General features: G+C 40.3%; 1 protein-coding gene across 2 annotated transcripts; it reads left to right on the top strand.

The window, feature by feature from the left end:
* Positions 1-2,686: 2,686 nt before the first annotated feature.
* lifra (LIF receptor subunit alpha a) lies at positions 2,687-19,996 on the top strand. Of its 2 annotated transcripts, none has more exons than XM_079448378.1 (18): positions 2,687-2,917; positions 9,410-9,529; positions 9,830-9,972; positions 11,529-11,682; positions 11,785-12,057; positions 12,244-12,373; positions 12,476-12,609; positions 13,015-13,160; positions 13,239-13,392; positions 13,504-13,568; positions 13,655-13,874; positions 15,219-15,404; positions 15,508-15,609; positions 16,091-16,240; positions 16,342-16,479; positions 16,597-16,690; positions 16,844-16,910; positions 16,991-19,996. In XM_079448378.1, the coding sequence occupies exons 2-18, from the start codon at positions 9,463-9,465 to the stop codon at positions 17,543-17,545; spliced, it is 2,778 nt and encodes a 925-aa protein (XP_079304504.1). In that variant the 5' UTR covers positions 2,687-2,917; positions 9,410-9,462; the 3' UTR covers positions 17,546-19,996. The 2 variants fall into 2 exon arrangements, with proteins under 2 accessions (XP_079304504.1, XP_079304505.1); XM_079448379.1 differs by having other exon boundaries at positions 15,222-15,404.
* Positions 19,997-20,519: the final 523 nt, after the last annotated feature.

Consider the following 20,519-nt stretch of genomic DNA (forward strand, 5'->3'; position numbering starts at 1 on the left):
AAATATGGCACTCCTCTCTTATAAATCTTTGAATTACTAATATCTAACATAACATCATTTTCATGTCAAATTACTAAATGTAAATCTAAAATGTAAAATATAAAGGCCTTAAAAACAATTAATAATTTATCAATATGTTTAAGTTACGTGATTTTTTAGTTTTTTATGTTTTAGTTCTGTTGTTGACTGTTATTATCTGCATATTGTTTTAAGCAATAATAAAAAAAATAAAACGCGGTTTGAAAAAGCACGAACAGTTTGTCCCTTCACGCGTCCCGTAGTTCGGTTGCTTTAACTGGATTTATTAGGTAGCCGAATATTAAAAAAAATTTTAATGACATGGATGGATTGAATTTAACAGTGTTTGCATATTATTAACAAGAAACGTTCGTATATATATATATTTTTATTCCGAGTTTCCAGAACACATCGCTTTTCATAACACGCTTTTGTTTAAGCAAAGAAAGTGTAACAACAACAACAACAACAACAACAACAACAACAACAGCTATTAGACTCTACTGCATCTACAGTTCAATTCTGCATGTATTCACTTCTTTATTCGTGCACATTATGTATATACACTTCATTTAGTCATTTCTCATCCTCCAGAAAATAACAATTTGTGAGAACATGTAAGAGAAAGAATCAGCTCCGATGTATACGGCTGATGTTATTAATGTAATGATGGATGAGATATATTTTAATATAAAGAAATACGGTACAGTTTTATGAAAATTGCACAGGGAAAGGACTAAATTCCTCTCGGGTCCTAATTGCTCTCCTGAAATCAAAGCGCATCCCTATGAATGAATGAATGAGTTACACCACTTGTGCTTTAAAATGGGAAGAGATGTAAATAAACTCTGGGTTTACTAAACCTCCCGTTCTGGGGCCTGTACCATGAATGTAGCTGAACAAACTCAGGGTTACAGGATTAGTTTTGGGTTGACAAAACCAAACCAACGTGATCAAGCTTTGTTGGTACCATGAAGCAGCTCATGGAGTTTCTTTGTCAACTCAAGCTTTGATCCTGAAGCTAAGATTAGTTTGCGCGCGTGCACATGAACGAGTGACGTCAGCATGGCTAAACCAATCGCATTATAAATGGATAAAGCGATTTCCACAATATGAACACAATCACGAATTTCAGCGATGGACTGATATGTTTCTGCTGTCTACTCAAGAGAGAAGTGTTTCATAAACACTGCTGCGCAAGTTAAACACTATATAGTACACACATTTACTGTAGTGCAAACAGGATCCGCGGGGTCCTCGGTGGAACTACAAGGGGTCCGTGTCCTTGCGGGCAACTTTTTTTATGTAAGGCATGGGTACAGAAATATTACAACAATGTTCATTGAAGCTCCTGCATATTGCAATTTTAACCTGCGCGCGGACAAAAAACATCCATTCAGGCAGCAAAAGCAGTTAACCTTACATCTGCTTCATCATTTCCCTTCCGAGTACACATGAGAGGAGTGCAGATAAAGTTCATTCTCATATATTTCTGAACTTATGTACAAATTTGTTAAAGCTGCAAACGACTAATTTCACAGGCAAATGACACCACACCGCTTCTGCATTGTTGCCCAAAAAATAACGCGGACTGGTTGCATGTTGGTCTCCTTTTAGTCTGATATGATGCTCTGCAGGAAAAAAACTAGTTTATTTTTTTGCAGAAAGACAACGGAGCTCAGAATTATAAATAGCGGTGTGTTCTGCAACACAGAGAAGCGGAAGAAAATATAAGAATTACACTTAATAAAACGGGCTGCTTTTACAACAGAGTGCATAAGCCTTTACATTTAATAGACTAGTCTTTGCGCCATTAACCAGGGTCAGTCATTTCATTGAAGCCTTAATAAAAACTACTGTTCAGGACAAAGAAAAATGTCCTAATACAGTGAAACTGAAAGTGTTTCTAGATGTTCTGCACCACAGACAAGAATGTAAAAAATGCAATGCAAATACACGTGATACAATAAAAGTGGAATATAAGTAAATTGAATTTCATGTGAGTGTAAGGGATTTTAAATCAGATTTTACCTATATAGTAAACAATATTTTATTTTATATTTGTAATATATATTTTTATATTAGTATTTTTATTTGATTAAACCGTATAAAAAATAACTAGCCATTCTAACACGCACTGTGAGTCAGTTACGTCACCTATATAGTTCCTTGTTTTTTCATTTGTAAAAAGATTTTGTTTCTTGGGTTTTACTTGTAAATAGTCTTTGTAAATTTAAAAATACTTAACCCTCTTTCTCTGGCGCTTTCCTCACATCACATCATCACTGAATTGAGTTCAGGTGAAAGGTGTTTATCCTCTCAGTCCAGCTGCTGCAGTGTGAATCTGACCTGTGGGGTTTCTGGGTGTCCGGTGATGTTGCCAACTTTGTTTAATCTAAAGTTATTTATAAATCGCTTACGCAAGAATGCGTCGGGGTAATTGGCATTTTCATGGCGTCATCACGTCATGAATAGATGAACAGTAGATGGCAGTAACGCAACATGTTGGATGGCAAGTGCCGTAAATCATCAAAAGGTCCTACGACGTCTTCGCTGCGTAGAACGATCGGCAAAATACATCACATTACCGCGAGAGCAAAAAATGCTCCTAAAGGTTTTAGATTTGGTCTCGCGATACTGTGATTGCCAATCGCCTGCGCAGCGCCGTGCTGCATTGACGAAATCGAGCAGCCCGTTAGTCTTTGGGCAGAGCTGCACGCGCTGCTGGATCCAGTGCAGGTTCTGGGAATCCGCTTCCGTTCTCATCTCCAGATCCCGACGCGACGCGACGCCATTAAACTCGACACGCGTTTAGTCTCATCTCGTACAGATCGACACTTTAAGGAATACAAGTTAATCGGATGCTTTTGAAGACATCGGGATGCTCAGAAATATCGAGGTAATGTTTCGAAATGTTAGTTTATATCGTCAGAGATCCTCCATGTTTGGATGTATTGGGTTGTTGTGACGTTAACTATCATTCGTTGTTATTTTAGGAGAATATCATCATTGTAAAACGCAGAACTAAGCTATTTAACGCATTATGTGTATTAAATTAATAATGATTATTTATTCTATTTGGAAAATAAACCGTCATACTAATATTGACAGACAGGCCATAACGATGTCAAGCTTTTCAATAATCCCGAGTGATGGGATTCAGTGAAGGGTTTTCTTGTGTTTGGTGTCACAAAGGCCCTCCGTTGAGTTCATGTTATTGCTCTGGTTTGGTGATATTTTCTATTTGTTTACCAGTGAATGTTTTTTTTGGGGGGGGGGGGGCACTTGTTTGTTCTTACTACTGCAAGTAACTGAAGGTCCAATGTAAAGAAAGCACTTGTGTGTTTGAGTTGACTGCGAATCACTGAGTAAATGATGAAGAAATCCGTTTTATTTGTGTTGGACTTTGAATTAAGTAAAATACTCAGTAACCATAGTAACTTACTCTGAACTTAACTGAGCAGCTTTCTTTGGTAAAACCGAAACTAAACTGCTTTTCCTTACGGAAAGTCTGCATTTGCTATAAATGAGCTATTCAAATATTTCACATTACATGTCCTGTTTTATCTCATGTGGCCAGAAGTCGTGTAATAAGCGTGATAATGTACAAGCAGCCGTCTGTTATCATCAAATAATCCCCTTCAGTGAGACACAAGACCCTCTGCTTCATGTCCTGATCACACTGAAGGGATAACAAACAACCTGCTGTCTGTACATTATCACTGACGTAACAACCTGCTGTCTGTGCATTATCCCTGACGTAACAACCTGCTGTCTGTACATTATCCCTGACGTAACAACCTGCTGTCTGTACATTATCACTGACGTAACAACCTGCTGTCTGTGCATTATCCCTGACGTAACAACCTGCTGTCTGTACATTATCCCTGACGTAACAACCTGCTGTCTGTACATTATCCCTGACATAACAACCTGCTGTCTGTGCATTATCCCTGACGTAACAACCTGCTGTCTGTGCATTATCCCTGACGTAACAACCTGCTGTCTGTGCATTATCCCTGACGTAACAACCTGCTGTCTGTACATTATCCCTGACGTAACAACCTGCTGTCTGTCCATTATCCCTGACGTAACAACCTGCTGTCTGTACATTATCCCTGACGTAACAACCTGCTGTCTGTCCATTATCACCCTGACGTAACAACCTGCTGTCTGTACATTATCCCTGACGTAACAACCTGCTGTCTGTACATTATCCCTGACGTAACAACCTGCTGTCTGTACATTATCACCCTGACGTAACAACCTGCTGTCTGTGCATTATCCCTGACGTAACAACCTGCTGTCTGTACATTATCCCTGACGTAACAACCTGCTGTCTGTACATTATCCCTGACGTAACAACCTGCTGTCTGTACATTATCACTGACGTAACAACCTGCTGTCTGTACATTATCACCCTGACGTAACAACCTGCTGTCTGTACATTATCCCTGACGTAACAACCTGCTGTCTGTGCATTATCACCCTGACGTAACAACCTGCTGTCTGTACATTATCACCCTGACGTAACAACCTGCTGTCTGTGCATTATCACCCTGACGTAACAACCTGCTGTCTGTGCATTATCCCTGACGTAACAACCTGCTGTCTGTACATTATCCCTGACGTAACAACCTGCTGACTGTACATTATCCCTGACGTAACAACCTGCTGTCTGTACATTATCCCTGACGTAACAACCTGCTGTCTGTACATTATCCCTGACGTAACAACCTGCTGTCTGTACATTATCCCTGACGTAACAACCTGCTGTCTGTACATTATCCCTGACGTAACAACCTGCTGTCTGTACATTATCACTGACGTAACAACCTGCTGTCTGTACATTATCCCTGACGTAACAACCTGCTGACTGTACATTATCCCTGACGTAACAACCTGCTGTCTGTACATTATCCCTGACGTAACAACCTGCTGACTGTACATTATCCCTGACGTAACAACCTGCTGACTGTACATTATCCCTGACGTAACAACCTGCTGTCTGTACATTATCCCTGACGTAACAACCTGCTGTCTGTACATTATCCCTGACGTAACAACCTGCTGTCTGTACATTATCCCTGACGTAACAACCTGCTCTCTGTACATTATCCCTGACGTAACAACCTGCTGTCTGTACATTATCCCTGACGTAACAACCTGCTGTCTGTACATTATCCCTGACGTAACAACCTGCTGTCTGTCCATTATCCCTGACGTAACAACCTGCTGTCTGTCCATTATCCCTGACGTAACAACCTGCTGTCTGTACATTATCCCTGACGTAACAACCTGCTCTCTGTACATTATCCCTGACGTAACAACCTGCTGTCTGTACATTATCCCTGACGTAACAACCTGCTGTCTGTACATTATCCCTGACGTAACAACCTGCTGTCTGTACATTATCCCTGACGTAACAACCTGCTGTCTGTACATTATCCCTGACGTAACAACCTGCTGTCTGTACATTATCCCTGACGTAACAACCTGCTGTCTGTACATTATCCCTGACGTAACAACCTGCTGTCTGTACATTATCCCTGACGTAACAACCTGCTGTCTGTACATTATCCCTGACGTAACAACCTGCTGTCTGTACATTATCCCTGACGTAACAACCTGCTGTCTGTACATTATCCCTGACGTAACAACCGGCTCTCTGTACATTATCCCTGACGTAACAACCTGCTGTCTGTACATTATCCCTGACGTAACAACCTGCTGTCTGTACATTATCCCTGACATATCGGACTCCACATTTTTTGGTGTCTCTTTGATATCATCTTTTTATCAGCACGTCCCCTTCTTGTCTGTCACTATTATATCAGGCCCAGCTGGCCCATCCATTTCCGAGCGAAAGAACAGGAAAACAGAGAGAAATCATGTCCCCTTCAAACTACACGTTTCCTGGGTTTATCGGACGATACATGATTTATCACAGTTTTACTCTGGCACGTGTTTAATGAGGAACCCAGTGTCCGTGACTTTGTGTGATAACACACCACACATTCTTTTGGAGACTTGTCTGTGTATGCAGTTCCTGTCTTTGTGAGAACATTGTGTATGCGCGTCTCATGAGGCTCATATTATATCAGAAAAAGACATGAGACCTATAACTAACTAAATGTATCATTCTATATTATAACGGACATTGAGATGATGCTGTGATTTGATAGAACTTGACTTGGGTGGCTCTGCTCTCGGTTGTTTGGGTTGTTGGTAATCATTAGACACCTTTTGTTACTTTATCAAGCTCTGGGGCTTCAGTTTATTCCTCATTTACAATTTCCTTTGCATATTTAAGCTAGTTCCAAATAAATGTGTGCTCAACATGTAAATATCAGCTTGCTTCAAGCACGTTTCAGATGAATATAATCTCATGACATGGCTCTACGAGGACGTGGTCTTTCATACAGTTAAATATTGGGTAGGGTTCTAAATAGGACTCAGGAAATATTCTGTGCCACCAAACATCGCTCAACTTGAGATTTTTGAGTAGTTTAAGCTTCTGAGTTCAAAAGAACAAGTCACACCATTTGATAATGTAGACATGTGTAAGTGGCTTATGAGTGATCATATAATCCGTCAGTACGGCTTTTAAATGAGAATTCATTGGGATTGGACCTGAAATAATGAGTATTTTAATATGTATTCAGCAAACACCAATAAATGTATCTTTACCTCTTATTCTAATAACCCTTTTTGCTCACCCAGGCTTGTTTTTCTATTGCTATTTGCTATTCTTGGCTTCTGAGTGTGTTGTGTCTCTTTACTGGAAAAGTGAAAGAGTTTCAGTATGAGGTGTAACCGTCCAGATTCTGGAGGCCTGTCTAAACTTGCTTCTAACGCCCATACTGTAAATATGTCAGTTTCCACATAGATTTCTCTTGATAAACTGTAAAAGACAGACTGGTGCTCCGTATCTGTGGACAGTTGTTCTGAATCCTACATCACAAAACAGGCGAACACAGTTTTAGATCCCAATATCATAAAGCTTTGGTGAGCTCCTGGGCCCGTGAGAATAACCTCCACCCAGCAACCACATAGAAATGTGCTTCAAATCAACAGAAAAGCATAGCAACCCCATTGAAACACCCCAAGACTCTGTAGCATTGAGTCAGAAACACACAGTGATGGAAAGGATCGAGATCCACTGGTGTTCTGGGTTGTAACGATATACCGGTTTGAGGATACATCATGATAATAACACGTATGATGATCATACGGTGAACAGTCGCAGATCTGCAATAGTAATAAATAAATGAATAAAGCAGACGGAGAATCTCAGCTGCGCACCTGCAACGTTTCAATACTTACTTGAACTCTCTTAACACACAAACACTGTATGAGTTCCATCACAGACTGACGTATATCACGTTACCTTGTGTTATTTCCGTCACACACTCTTGTTTTTATCATTTGTTTGATTTCCTTGATGTTTGTATGGTGCAGATGGGACGTAACGCATGCAGTTTAATGGAAGAATGGAAAGAGCTGAACAGTAACGTTAAAACCCATCGCACTTGTATGTTCTTTTTAATGCGTCTGCATAAAAGCATATACCATAAAAAAGTCTAGTACAATTTAATATTATTAAGATAATCTCGATGTGAAAACCAATTTACCAAAATGTAATTAACATAGAAGTCAAATTTGATTGGCAAGTGAGAAAAAACAAGACTAGAAGCTTTTCTACGAGCATTTTAATGGTGAATTCAATTCACTCCTGATCAAATTTGTTTTACACGTATTTTGCAGCTGTTTATTGACATGTAAGAGCTTAGACCTTAAATATATGATGACATAATCGCAATTTATTAGACATATAACCGTCAGCCAAATGTGTTAATCGTGACTGACTGTTCTAGGTACATGTGTTAGGATTCCATTTTGATGGGTTTTGATTATGTTGCTTAGTTTGTGGATCATTATGTATTGCGTCAAACGGGAACCATGATGCATCTAATCCTGTTTCAAAGCTGTTGTTTAGTGGAGCGGTTGTCGCTATTGTAGTAAATTATTGACCCGCTGGTGAATGAGACATGATTTTATGGGAATTGATCCAAGAGCTTCTGGTTTGTGCACCCCAATTCCAGTCCTGGAACACTTTGAAAACACATCAAATGTTGTAATACGCTTCATGCCGAGCGTCAGATGACCAAACCGGAAAACAGGTCTCCTGACTTCCGGTTTGCTTCCGCTTGTCTGAAAAGCCGGCAGCAACCCAACGGTATGTACTGACGGCGACGTGGCCTAGCTAACCTAGCTAGCCATTTCTTACTGTTGGCGTTTTATTTGATTTTAACATCTGAATGTTAGTGACAAGAAGAAAATGTTAAAGCCAGTAAAGTACCTGAATATGCTCATTTTGGGTAATTCCTGAAGGCATCTTGAGTAAAACAGCGCCATATCCAACGTAGCGCGGATATAGCGCGGTACAGCCGTACAGCGGACCTGAACCGGATGTGATGACACCTGTTTCGCAGAATGCGGAAGTACGTTGCGCATAACCCGCATTGTTGAGAATTGTCAGGTTTAGGGAGGAGCTTGTAGTGAATGTGTAATACATTTGATGTGTTCAGTTGGTGTTCCAACAGCTGATGTGAGCTTGACTTGGTTAGTTTATTGTTTTTTCTTGAGGTTGCGATTTGCTTAGATTTGAAAGAGAAATGTGGGGTGATTTTAGTCTTAAGTAAACTTGTTGAACTGTTGTTTAGTGAGTATGTTAACTATATTAACTTTCACACCAACAGATAATAATGTTTTACTGTGAACTGCAGTTTGACGTTTTACATGGTCTTTAAAAAGGTCCTTGAAAGTTTTCCTGTAGCTAAGGTCGTGGGTTCGATCTCAGGGGATTGCACAAACATAGGAACAAATGTATAGGATGCTATGTAAATTGCTTTGGATGAAAGCGTCTGCCAAATGCGTAAATGTAAATTAGAATGGATTTGATCAACTGGAAGAAATCACAGTAATGTCATTCCTCTGTAATCTCTTTATTGTTTGTGCTGTGGATTTAGTTATTGCTCTTCTTTGTGCTAATGCTGAATTCTGGATGTGAACAGTTTTTTTATTTTTGTCGATGTCATGCAACTAAAGTTTGACACATTTTCGGAAATGTACTTTTGTGTTTGTAGCACTGATAAGACGCACATAAGTCAAACACTTATCAGATGAAGACCGTGCTGGTATCAAACTAACTAAAAACATTGTGTCAGTCTGAGTGAAAGTGTTCTTGATCAGCTTTACATTCCAGTCATTTCTATTGGCATCAGCAGTGTTTTGTCATCAGTGTGTCGACACTGCCCAGATAAGAACATGCAGATGTGTTTCGGACGATCCATTATTAATGTGAATTCTGTGTGTTGTTGTGTTGCAGGTGTGAACGCTGATCGCCAGGTCGCAGTATTATTTGTAGGAGGTTTGTTGGCGATGGAGGTTTATCTGACTCTTGCTCTTCTCATGAGCCGCGGGGTCGTACTCGCCCTCGGACACGACGGTGAGTCTGTGTGTTTACATTCATCCGATCATCATCTAGAGTCACTCCAGATTCAAACCACATTATATGACCGCGATGAAACCTGAACATTGAATCTGATTGAAATGCAAAATGCACAATATGAGTTCCAGCAGAACTGCATTGATCAGGTTTATAACACAATCTAGAGTTGGCTTTACTGGAATCTAAATCCAACAGCGGATTGTCCGTTTCATTTCAATAAGCCAGGAATGCAAGGGTCTTTTGAACTATTTGATCAATCTTTAAATCAATAATCTCTCTCTCTCTGTATTATTTCAGGTCTTGTTGATGTTCCCGTGCCCAGCGGTTTAACGCTCCAGTCAAATAAATCTGCACAGACTCTGACTCTGACGTGGGAAAGTGACTCATCGCAATTTGACATTGAGATCTTCCACACCGAGCTCATGAACGTGGTGATAAACGTAAGACAGTTGAGACAGTTTATTGTTTGTGTGGGGTTTGGATTTGTGCCGTGTATGAGCTCATAGACCATCATGTCTTCTGTCTGAGATAATACCAGTCCCTCCCTCACTTTAATAACAGGAGATTAAACGCACTTCTCCTGAAACCGGTTCTTCTCGTATCTTGAGGCATTGATGCTGTGTTTGAATGTGTTCAGTGCTGTTGTTTTTACTCTGGGAAAGAAGATTCATTTCTAGCTTTAACATGAGTTCTGATTTAAAAAAGCTGTATGCAGAGTGACCCACATCTGTTTTTCACCATTAAATATTGGTACTTGTCCTAGTGTTTGCACACATTAAGATCCTCATATCTGTATAAAAGTTCTTTTTATAACAAGATATGAAGAGATCAACATTTTGAGTTGCATGCATGCATGCAAAGAAGAGTTTTAAAACTGTCTCTATGGTCACGTAATGTAGAAATAAAGTAATGATGCTTTTTCATCGCCTGTATGTTGGCTGTGAGTTTAGGTGTAAATTGCTCACAGAATGATCCGACTGTCGATTATCACAGCCACAGTGATGTCTGCTAGGCTTTTATATTAATCGCATTACCCTAAATACATTTTCTTTTTATCCACGGGACAAGTTCCAGTAATCGACACATTCTTTCAACAGAATGAGAACTTCTCCAGTTTTAATGTGATGTGACACATTTAACACAATCCAGCTCTCTTTACCAACGATTTATCAGATGCGTGTTTGTACATTTGTCTTTGAAATCTGTCAGATAATAGCTAGCTGGACCTCTGAAAGGATTAGTAATGATAAGGGCTGTCACGATTATTAAATAATCGTCTCATTGCGATGGTTTCAGATCAGGGGGAGCTGTAGTGCCGCTGCATATTTGCATATTTGAGTGTATACTTGTAACCAAAGTGTGGTAATTCTGCTCAAATGTACCACCACCACAACACCCTTACATATAAAGACCTTTAAAGCTAAATAACCTGCAGTACAATTGAATGTGATTTAAGCTAATCTCAGTGTGAAAAGCAGATTTCATTACAGAAGTGAGAAAAAATCGACTAGAATAGTTTCTACGACTGACGGCATTTTAATGTATTTCCACGAAAAACAAACTACAGCTGTGTCCGAGATCGCATACTGTGACAGTACGTTAAAACAGTACATACTAGATAGTATGAATACATTTCAGACATACTGCGTCTGCCATGTTTTATGGTCATGTGACCCGTATGCTCTTTGACCGGTTACGTATTAACAACGAGAAATTCATTAATTGGCACTTACATTAAAAGCGGACCTCCGGCTTAACGTTTTCTGCTATATTTATTTGATTTACTTTGAATTGTGAACATTGCTCTGCTCCCGTGGCATCATGGGATAGATATGTGTCCATCCGATCCACACTTGTGAATCTCGGCAACAGTTTTTGTACACGGAGGTTTCGGACATACCGTTCATGACTCATACTCATTTTCGTATGGAAGTAGGCGATGTGGGACGCAGCATCAGAACCGGATTTCATGCGTGTCGTGCGTGTTGATTTGTAGGAGACGGTGGAGTCTAAAGCAGATCCTACAGCAGGACAACATGTGTGGACGTGGCATTCGGGGTTACCCTTAGAGTGCACCTCTCATTCTGTCCACATCAGAGCCAGATATCAGCAGACTGTCAGTCAGTGGAGCCCCCTTCAGACCATTCCAGGTACTGCACCCTCCCATAAACGCCATTTAGTCTCATGTCAAGTTTGACATCTGAGGTCAACAATAATAACTGTTCTTTAACGGTATGTCTTGTCTCACATAGGGTCTGATGTTCCTGAGCAGTTTCTCTCGAAGATGTATCCACAGGATAAGGTGGTCCATGTGGGTAATAACATGACCTTCTGCTGTATCGTCGGCGAAAAAATTAACTTTGACAGAATTCTTTACCATGGCAAAGAGATGAACGCCACGCGTGTGAGCAGAAGAACATACGCCGTCACGGTAGTGAACCTTACCGTGTCTGAAGTCACAGGAACAAATGTCATCTGCTGTTCAAAATCCCACACTCTCACCGGAGCTGTGGTGTTTGTCGCCTGTGAGTACACCAGAAACATACAAGCAATATTCTAAATGATTTCCTGTAATGGTTCACTTCACAACAAGACGTTGTCTTTCACATTTAAAGTGCAGAGAACCAGACGGCTTTGCTGTATGTTTTTAAAGTGGTGTTCAGTGTTCTAGAAAGAGCTCGGATGTGGTTTGTTGTTTGTAATTGCTGTAGATCCGCCAGGCGATGAGGATTTGGTTTGTGAAACTCGAGACCTGACATCTGCAGTGTGTTCTTGGAAGAAAGGACGAGCCACTCAAATGAGAAAAACACACCAACGCACAAAATACAGCCTTAATGGAAGGCAAGAAACACACTTGCCACACACACACCTGTAATGTCACAGTAGATGATACTGGTGTTATATATGAATGTGATGGTATAATTGCTAGACATTTCTCTGCAGGGATTGTTTGCAAGCTAATAAAGGCGAGATGTTGAGCTGTACCTGGACATCATGGGAGCAGAACTGGACTCTGGTGGCTCAGAATCCTTTAGGAAGAGTCCAGCTGACCGACTCCGCCTCACTCGCTGACCGCGGTACAACAAGCAGACCACACGCTGTTTGCTATATATATCTTCCTTCCTTGTAAATGAACATTCAGCGGCTCTGACGTGTATTTAGACATCTAACCCATCCAGCAGAATTCTGTCATCGTTTATTCTTCCTCATGTCGTGTCAAACCTGCGTGAGTTTCTTTCTTCTGCAGAACACAAAAGACATTTTGAAGAATGTTGATAACCAAACACGAAACCCCATTACATACAGGTTTGCAAACACCAGAGAGAATAAATCATGACAGAATTGTGATTTTTGGTGTGTGAAAGTCTGTTACATGGACATTTAGTGACCTTTAAACTTCACCAATCCATTCAAAATCTGTTGTATATCAGTCTGAAGATGATTGTGGGGCTTCTCAAATCTCTGTCTCTGTCTCTCTGTAGTTCATCTGTTGGTTCCAGTGGACGTGACAGCTGTGGAAGTGGAGGCCTGGAGCAGTACGCTGAAGTGGCGTTGGTCTGTGGCCGCTTATAAAAAACTGGACATGATCTGCCAGCTGAAACTCAACAGCCGTGAACTGACCGTCACTGTAAGATATCACAACATCATCTTCTTTCTTTTCTTTGGTTTCTTTTCATATACTGAGCTGTTTTTTGTGTCTGTCCAGCGTAATTTCAGTGGTACAGGTTTATCATCTGTGTTGTTGGATGGTTTGTGGCCTGATGTTGGTTATTCAGTGTCTGTACGCTGTGGATCTCTACACGGTTTTTGGAAGTGGGGAGATGAGAGCGCCCCCTACAGGATCCACACAAAGATGTGGCGTGAGTGAATCATCAGTTTAACCTTCTTCTGGTGTTAAATCACTGACACACATACATTTTAAATTCTTACAAAAGTTAAAAAAGTTCATTACATCCGTGTGTGAATTTCAGGGCCTGATCCTCCAGACGTGTGGATCTGGATGGACAGTGAAACCTCAGGATGGGTTTTGTGGAAAGTAAGAACATAAACAGAATTCACAATCTTTGAGTTTCTCTGTAAACCGATTTTTCTCAAGAGTTTGTGTTGTTGTTGTTTATTCAGCCTCTGTCTGTAAGTGAAAGTCACGGCGCTTTAGACGGGTTTGAGGTTTCTCAGAGCGACGCAGACAGCGACAGGTGGTCCACAGTGTCTCTCTCTCACAATAACTTCAAGTTTCCCATTACACTCACAAACAACAGTGACATCAACGTTACCGTGGCAGCGAGGAACCCGGCAGGTCTGTCGCAGCCGTCCGCTCTGACCGTCCCAGCATACAGAGCAGGTACCAGCACATCGTTCACATGCAGACCGTGCTTTCTGCTTATGTTTATTCACGCAGGGTCTTTCTTTAGAGAACAGGGTGTTTGCCAAATATTCCAACCTGAAACCCTTTTGAAAAACACTGTTTGTGTTACGGGCGTCATACAGCTTGTTAAGAGCCGAGGTGTGCTTTTCTTATCACGCTTCTCACACTTTCTCCTCTCGAGGCACACTTTATCCTGTAGGGAAAAACATAAAGATTCCAGAGTCCAACAATGTCATCATAAAGACTCTTGATTCGCCTGATCAATTCAGATTCATCACACTATAAAACAACTTCAAACAATAAGTCAAACTATCACAAGCACGTCTTTGAGTAACTCGACAAACAGAGACTGAAGTACATTTAAGTCATTGGTTGTCACAACACTACCTTTTGTTGGCTGAACATCAATAAAGTATGGATTGGTTATTTAAAAATAAGCAAATGTATTTGTCTTTAACTGCAATTGGACATGTTTTCCCTCTCAGATAGACCAAAACTTTGATCAAACGACTGTTTGTGTTGAGTGCATTTATACGGTTGTGCCGTTGTGTCATCACTTACACCTCAACACTGAACACACAAACCTCAACCCAGGTAACAAACCATCATACATTCAAAAAACTATTAGTGCAACCGACAGTAACAATAATATTGAAGCATAAATTAAGCTGGAAAGAACGAATCGTTCCCTGAAGAAACACAGAATTGAACATGCTGCAATGTTTGTTTCTGACGTCAAGTCAACAAAAGAATCTTTATACAACACAAGTTTAGGCTCAAAACAATCATTAGACGGCTTTAAATAAATATTATATGTTCAAGTTACTTGTTATCTTTGTTGGAAGAACATTTTGCAAGTTGGAGTTTTTACAGTGCAAAATATTTATGAAGCCGTTTATTGTGTTCATCTGTAAACATCTCTTAAGGCTTGTTCACAACCATGATAATTATAACGAAAAAAGCTGCAATCCGTAGCTTTAAGCAAAGAAATCTGCACTTACATAATGATGCGCTTATAATAATGATTTATATGTAATTTATATCAGGAACAATTATGTTGTAAGATGCTTTTCACAATATAAACATACGTTTGTAATTAAATCTGTAATTTTATCTTTTAAAGATATGAAGCACTGCTTTAAGAGAATATCAGAGCTCACAACACAACGATGACATCAAAGATATTGTTGGATCACTTTCAGAGCGATTGAAAAAATAAACAGCCAATCAGAATCCTTATCTAGTTGTTGTGAAGAGGTTTTGTGTCTGTATTCAATCTGTGATGTCATTGAGATCTCTCTCTCTTGTCTCTTCTTTCAGTAGGTTCTCAGCTGAAGGTCTCTGAGCTGACGGGCACAAACGGTGGATTTGATTTGTCGTGGCGGTCTGATGTTCATGGCCGCGGAGGTTTTGTGGTGGAGTGGATTCCCACCGGCTGCGCTGGTCTCTGCGCTGTAAAGTGGCTGAAGGTTCCAGAATCAAACAGCAGCGTCAGGGTGGGGCCAGGTGATGACAAACTCACATGATGGAAAAGCCGACTGGCGTGTTTACTTCACGAGTCACGACTGCTGTGCAGATGCTTGATTTCTGACTCTCTGGTGATTTTCAGAGTCTCTGGAGGCGGGTGTGCGGTACACCGTATCTGTGTACAGTCTGTCTGCTGGTGCTCCTGTGCTGCTGGAGAGATGGAACGGATACACACAAGAACTCCGTAAGAGAAGCCTTCTTCACGCTCATATAAACACTGACATTTTCTGGAGGGGAAGGATTGGTTTATGCACTTTTGTGGTGGTGTGAATAGAAGAGTTGTGTGTTAAACACAGAAAAAAGAGATGCTTGTGTGATTATAATTATAAGATGCTGTGCTTTTACTGGAAAGGATTCACAAGATGCATTTATATCAGTGTTCTGCTTCCTTTTAATCATTCACTTGAATTCACATGCAGGCTTTTCAGCAAAATTACCAAGTGACGTATGACATATCTCTGATATGAGTTCTTGAATTCTTTGTAAGTCGCTTTGGATAAAAGCGTTTGCTCAATGACTAAATGTAAAATGTTTCATACAGTCTAGTTTTTCAAATGCACTCATTAAAATTGTATTTTTATTTTTGAAGGACAACATCATGAAACGTGATGTCTGAGCCTCACATCTGTATTTCATCTTCTTTCTCTTTGCCGTTTCTTCCGTAGCTCCCTCAGAGTCCGTTGTTAAACTGTCACCCGTTCAGATCTCCTCTGATGTTCTGTTGTCCTGGAAAGCCGTCCCAATGAAACAGCAGAGAGGATTCATACGGGGATACAGCATCTACCTGGCAACCGCAGCACGCCTGGAGCTTCTTGGTAAATTTGCAGCACATTCACACATTTGTTCATTTGCTATCATCTGACATCAACAGGCAGTACATTTGTGATTGACGTCATGTTCTCTGTTGTGTTTCCAGCGAACGTGTCTGATCCTGACATGAGCTCATACAGGGTCACAGGTTTATCTCTGGGCTCTTATAAGTTTGTTGTGAAGGCGTATAACTCCGCTGGAGAAGATTCTGGATCAACCGTGGCTATTAAACTGGAGATAAACAGTACATCATCATAACCACGCGCACACACACACGTTCTGAAGTTTCATGTACTGCTGGATGTTCTCTCCTTGATTCGTATCATGACTGATGATGGTTTTTGTTTTTATTGTCCCACAGTGGATATGATGGTTGTTGGAATACTGGTGTCATTGGGATCGATGTTCTTCTGTCTGATTCTCATCAGCATCTTCTGCTATAAGAGGAGAGAGTGGTACGACTTCCTTATAATGGTTTCCATCACATCACATGGTTTCTAAAAGCCATTCAATTGAATCGATAATGAGGACAATATTACAGTAAAGTTACTGTCTTCTTTTCGTACTGTGACTGTAATCATCTGTACATTTCTGTGTTGCCGTTGCAGGGTTAAGAAAGCCTTCTATCCTGAAATTCCTGGACCCAAAGTGTCTGGAGACTGGTGTTCCCCGCAGGTTCACTTTTATTTGACTTGTCATGTCATTCTCCTCACGTCTTCCTCGTGTCACTCGAGTGTGTTGCTGTTTGTGTTTAGGGTCCTCTGGACGTGAAAGCGTCTCCTCACAGTCTGGTTCATATCGTGGAGAGTCCGGAATGGGAATTTAGTAAGAAGGGTCTGGTCCCGGTGCCAGAAGAAGAGGAAGAGAACATCGGCGTGGACACAGACTCGGATGAACCGGCTCTTCTCAAATACTATAATCAGGTGGTCGGTGAGGATTCTCGCAGTAACCCTCTCTCAGATTCATCCGGCTCTTCAACCTTCTCTGTCGACTCCGGACGGACGGATATCACCTACACGGGCATCCAGAGCCCCACCTCTTCACACGGAGGAGGTTACAGGCCTCAAATGCAGCCCGTCTCCGGCCCGGACGAGTCTAACGTCGGGTTCGAGTCCGACTTTCAGGAAGAGAGCTCGGGTTATAAGCCGCAGTGTTCCTGGCAGCTCGACTCTCCTGAAGCCGAGAATTTCCGCGGTTCTGTCGGAAGCCCCACGTCAGTCACGTCCTCACAGTTCCTTCTTCCGGAATCTTCTGAAGAGAACCGGCCGGCTCACGGCTGGTTTCACAGCATTCTCTCCAGAAAATCCTGAGAGCGCCACAGTATTTCACTTTCATTCCTGCTCGTTTGCATTATGAAGACACTTCTCTCTCTGTTGTTTGGTCTCTTACTGGAGTTGTTTTGGGACTCACACTGCTGTCTGTCATGGAGCCGTCAGAGAGAGCGTCTACTACTGAAGAGCAGAAAGTGCTTGTGTGTCATACGGTGTGATGTCATCAGACTATCCTCGTGGAGCTTTAATGGGCGGTCACAGACACATTTTTCCATTGAGTTCCTTTCATACTGGAGAGCAAAAACTCAGAAAGAAAAGAAGTTAAGTTTAGTCTGACGTGTGAATTTGTCAAAAAGTTAAAACACAATTTAATCCAGAGAGGGACTGAGATTAATTGAAAGAAACTCATTAATGGTAGAATTTGGTTTGCTTTTAGCCACATTTTCATTTTATATTTGAATGTTGGATCATTTGAGCATTCTCTTAATTCAATTAGCAAAATATTCCAGTTATACGTAGCTCTAATTGAAAAATCTGATTGACCAAACTATAATTACAGGATATTTTAATTAAAAGATTTTTAAAATGACATAAAAGACAAGCTGATACTGTATGGTGTTGTATTTTAACAAAGATATGTAAAATGATTTTGTCCAATACAATTCTTATTCCCGGGATCTTTATAGAACGTTTATATGTGTGTTGTGACCGCTCTGTTAATGTCTTACTGTGTGTCAGAGCCGTTGAAAACAGAGTTACGACACTTGTGTACACTGAATACTCCATTTATGTCAGGATTTTTTCTGGGGCGTAATATGAATTTAAGATCTTTGAATATATGTCCGTCAACTGGCTAAAATGTATAAACAAGCCTTTCGTTCAGCAACTGTACAGCAAAAGTGTTTGGGATAGGTTGAGGTGAATGGGCTTCAGTGCAGTGTCAGGACGAGTTATCTATCACATTCTATTCTTTCATCGGACGTCTTTGCGAGTGTCGTAACTCTGTTCTTCACCTGCTCCGTGTAGTGTTGTTGTGATGGTCATCATCTGTACCAAAAACATCTGCTCGTGAAGTTGAGATTTTATTCTTCACTTTGCTGACAGTTTTACATCCTTCACACGCAGGAGATCAGAACACCGCGGGTTAGCTCACACTCATGTGTGGAAAAGGTGCTGTTCTTCTTTCAGGCCAGATATCTAAGACTAAAAGTGTGATGATGGTAGCTTTCTGTGAGTGATTTACTAAGAAGGCTCGCAGTGATAAACCATGTGTTCACGGATCAGCTGTGAGGATGTTAGACACAGTTTTTCATCCTCTTGTTGGTTTTAGTGTTGTAAGGTCAGTCAGTATAGATGCTGTTTGTGTGTCAGTCTTTTTATTTCATATTCAAACGTGTTTCATTCTCAGATTTACCTCAAATCCCACAGGTGCATAGCAACCCCCTGGATACCATAGGAACAGTCACATTTTATGATGGTCTGTCAGTATGTCTTTATTTTTATGTGTAGTTGTGACTCGGATGACCACAGTGTGCCTGAAGACTTTCGTGTTTTTTAGGGTAAATCTGGACTTACATCTAACACGAATCGAGTGAAGCCATTTTTCTAACAGTATAATTCACTAAACCTGTTTCTTCAGAGCTTGTTATACCAAAGACAAAACATCTCTGCCTTTATAAGATCTCTACAAAATCACTTTTTAGCGTCTCGTCTGAAGTGTCTGTTGTGGGTTATAGCCGGAGGAGAATGGGTTTGAAATGATTTTGAAAGGGCATTAGATAGTAAATATTTAAGCTTTAAACACTACTGTGAAAGACTGAGTCAGTTACTGATATGTGACATTTGCAGTCATAGTTTTAAAAATATATTTTTTAATGGAAACCTGCTAATGTTTTTCTTTTTGTTTTCTTTATGGATGTGAAAGAAACGTGTGTAGTGTTTGTTTTGTTTTAAGGGTATTTCAGCTCTTTAAAAAGGGTTTCAGAGTCGAGATGAATACAGTATATTCTCAGATAGCTCCGCTTTATTTCAGCTGTCAGTGAAATCTTTCATTCAGGCTCTTTATAGAGTCAGAATCATCTCGAGATGATGAGCATCGTGTTATTTGTTTTAGTTTAGTTTTTCAGTCAAATGTTCGACCTATGGAAATATACATAGGAATAAAAATCATGAATTTATTTTTGAGGGGAAAATGAAATGGTCTTATCATTTCTGCAGTAAAATGAGATTAATGCATTCAGTCTCAATAGAAAAGTAATGTGTATACGCTTTTCCTGTGCATGAATATCATCAGATGGGAAATTAATATGACTTCAATACTGTTATATTGCCTTTATATGCATGACCGACGCTTTTAATAATGATTAATGACACGAGAAACACTATATGAGCTTGTGTTAGATATGACAAAGATGTACTAGAGCTCTCTGCTAATACACTAACAGAATATCATGTTCTCTGTATTATACAATAAATGCACATTTATCACTATTTCAAACGGCTTGATTTTCATTTGATTCAAAAACTAAGTTTTCGTAGTATGTGATTCTGCAAACATGAGAGAAACTTTAACCTCTTTGTTCTGTTGAACACAAAAGCAGATATTTTGAAGAATGTCGGACCGTAAACACTTCTGGGGTCATTTTTTGCCTACAATGGGAGTCAATTATGGCTGTTAAGATCTGTTAGGGTTTCAAGAATTCTTCATCTGAACGAAGATCTGGAACAACCGAGTAACTTATTCATGACAGAATGTTTTTATTTAAATAGAAACTTTTATCTTTCTGTGTTATTTCAGTTTAATCGCTGTTTTTCTTATATAATTGAAGACATGACGTTTAGTAATGTTTTGGGCTACACGTGAAATGTTGATTTGCTGGATTGATGTTTTTTTAGCACCTTAACTCTGGAGAAGCCTCCCGATACGATACTGCGGTCACTTCAAAACGACAGTCAACTAGCCCACACGCAGTTTTTCATTCGCGCATATACTGCTCTTTACGGTAAACCTGTC

This window comes from Barbatula barbatula, assembly GCF_947034865.1.
Source record: "Barbatula barbatula genome assembly, chromosome: 2".
Classification (NCBI taxonomy): domain Eukaryota; kingdom Metazoa; phylum Chordata; class Actinopteri; order Cypriniformes; family Nemacheilidae; genus Barbatula; species Barbatula barbatula.

Excerpts from the sequence above, each read along its gene's own strand:
- lifra (XM_079448378.1), top strand. The coding sequence starts at position 9,463 with ATGGAGGTTTATCTGACTCTTGCTCTTCTCATGAGCCGCGGGGTCGTA. Across the intron at positions 9,530-9,829 it reads ACTCGCCCTCGGACACGACG|GTCTTGTTGATGTTCCCGTG; the intron begins GTGAGTCTGTGT and ends GTATTATTTCAG. Across the intron at positions 13,569-13,654 it reads CAGGATGGGTTTTGTGGAAA|CCTCTGTCTGTAAGTGAAAG; the intron begins GTAAGAACATAA and ends TTGTTTATTCAG.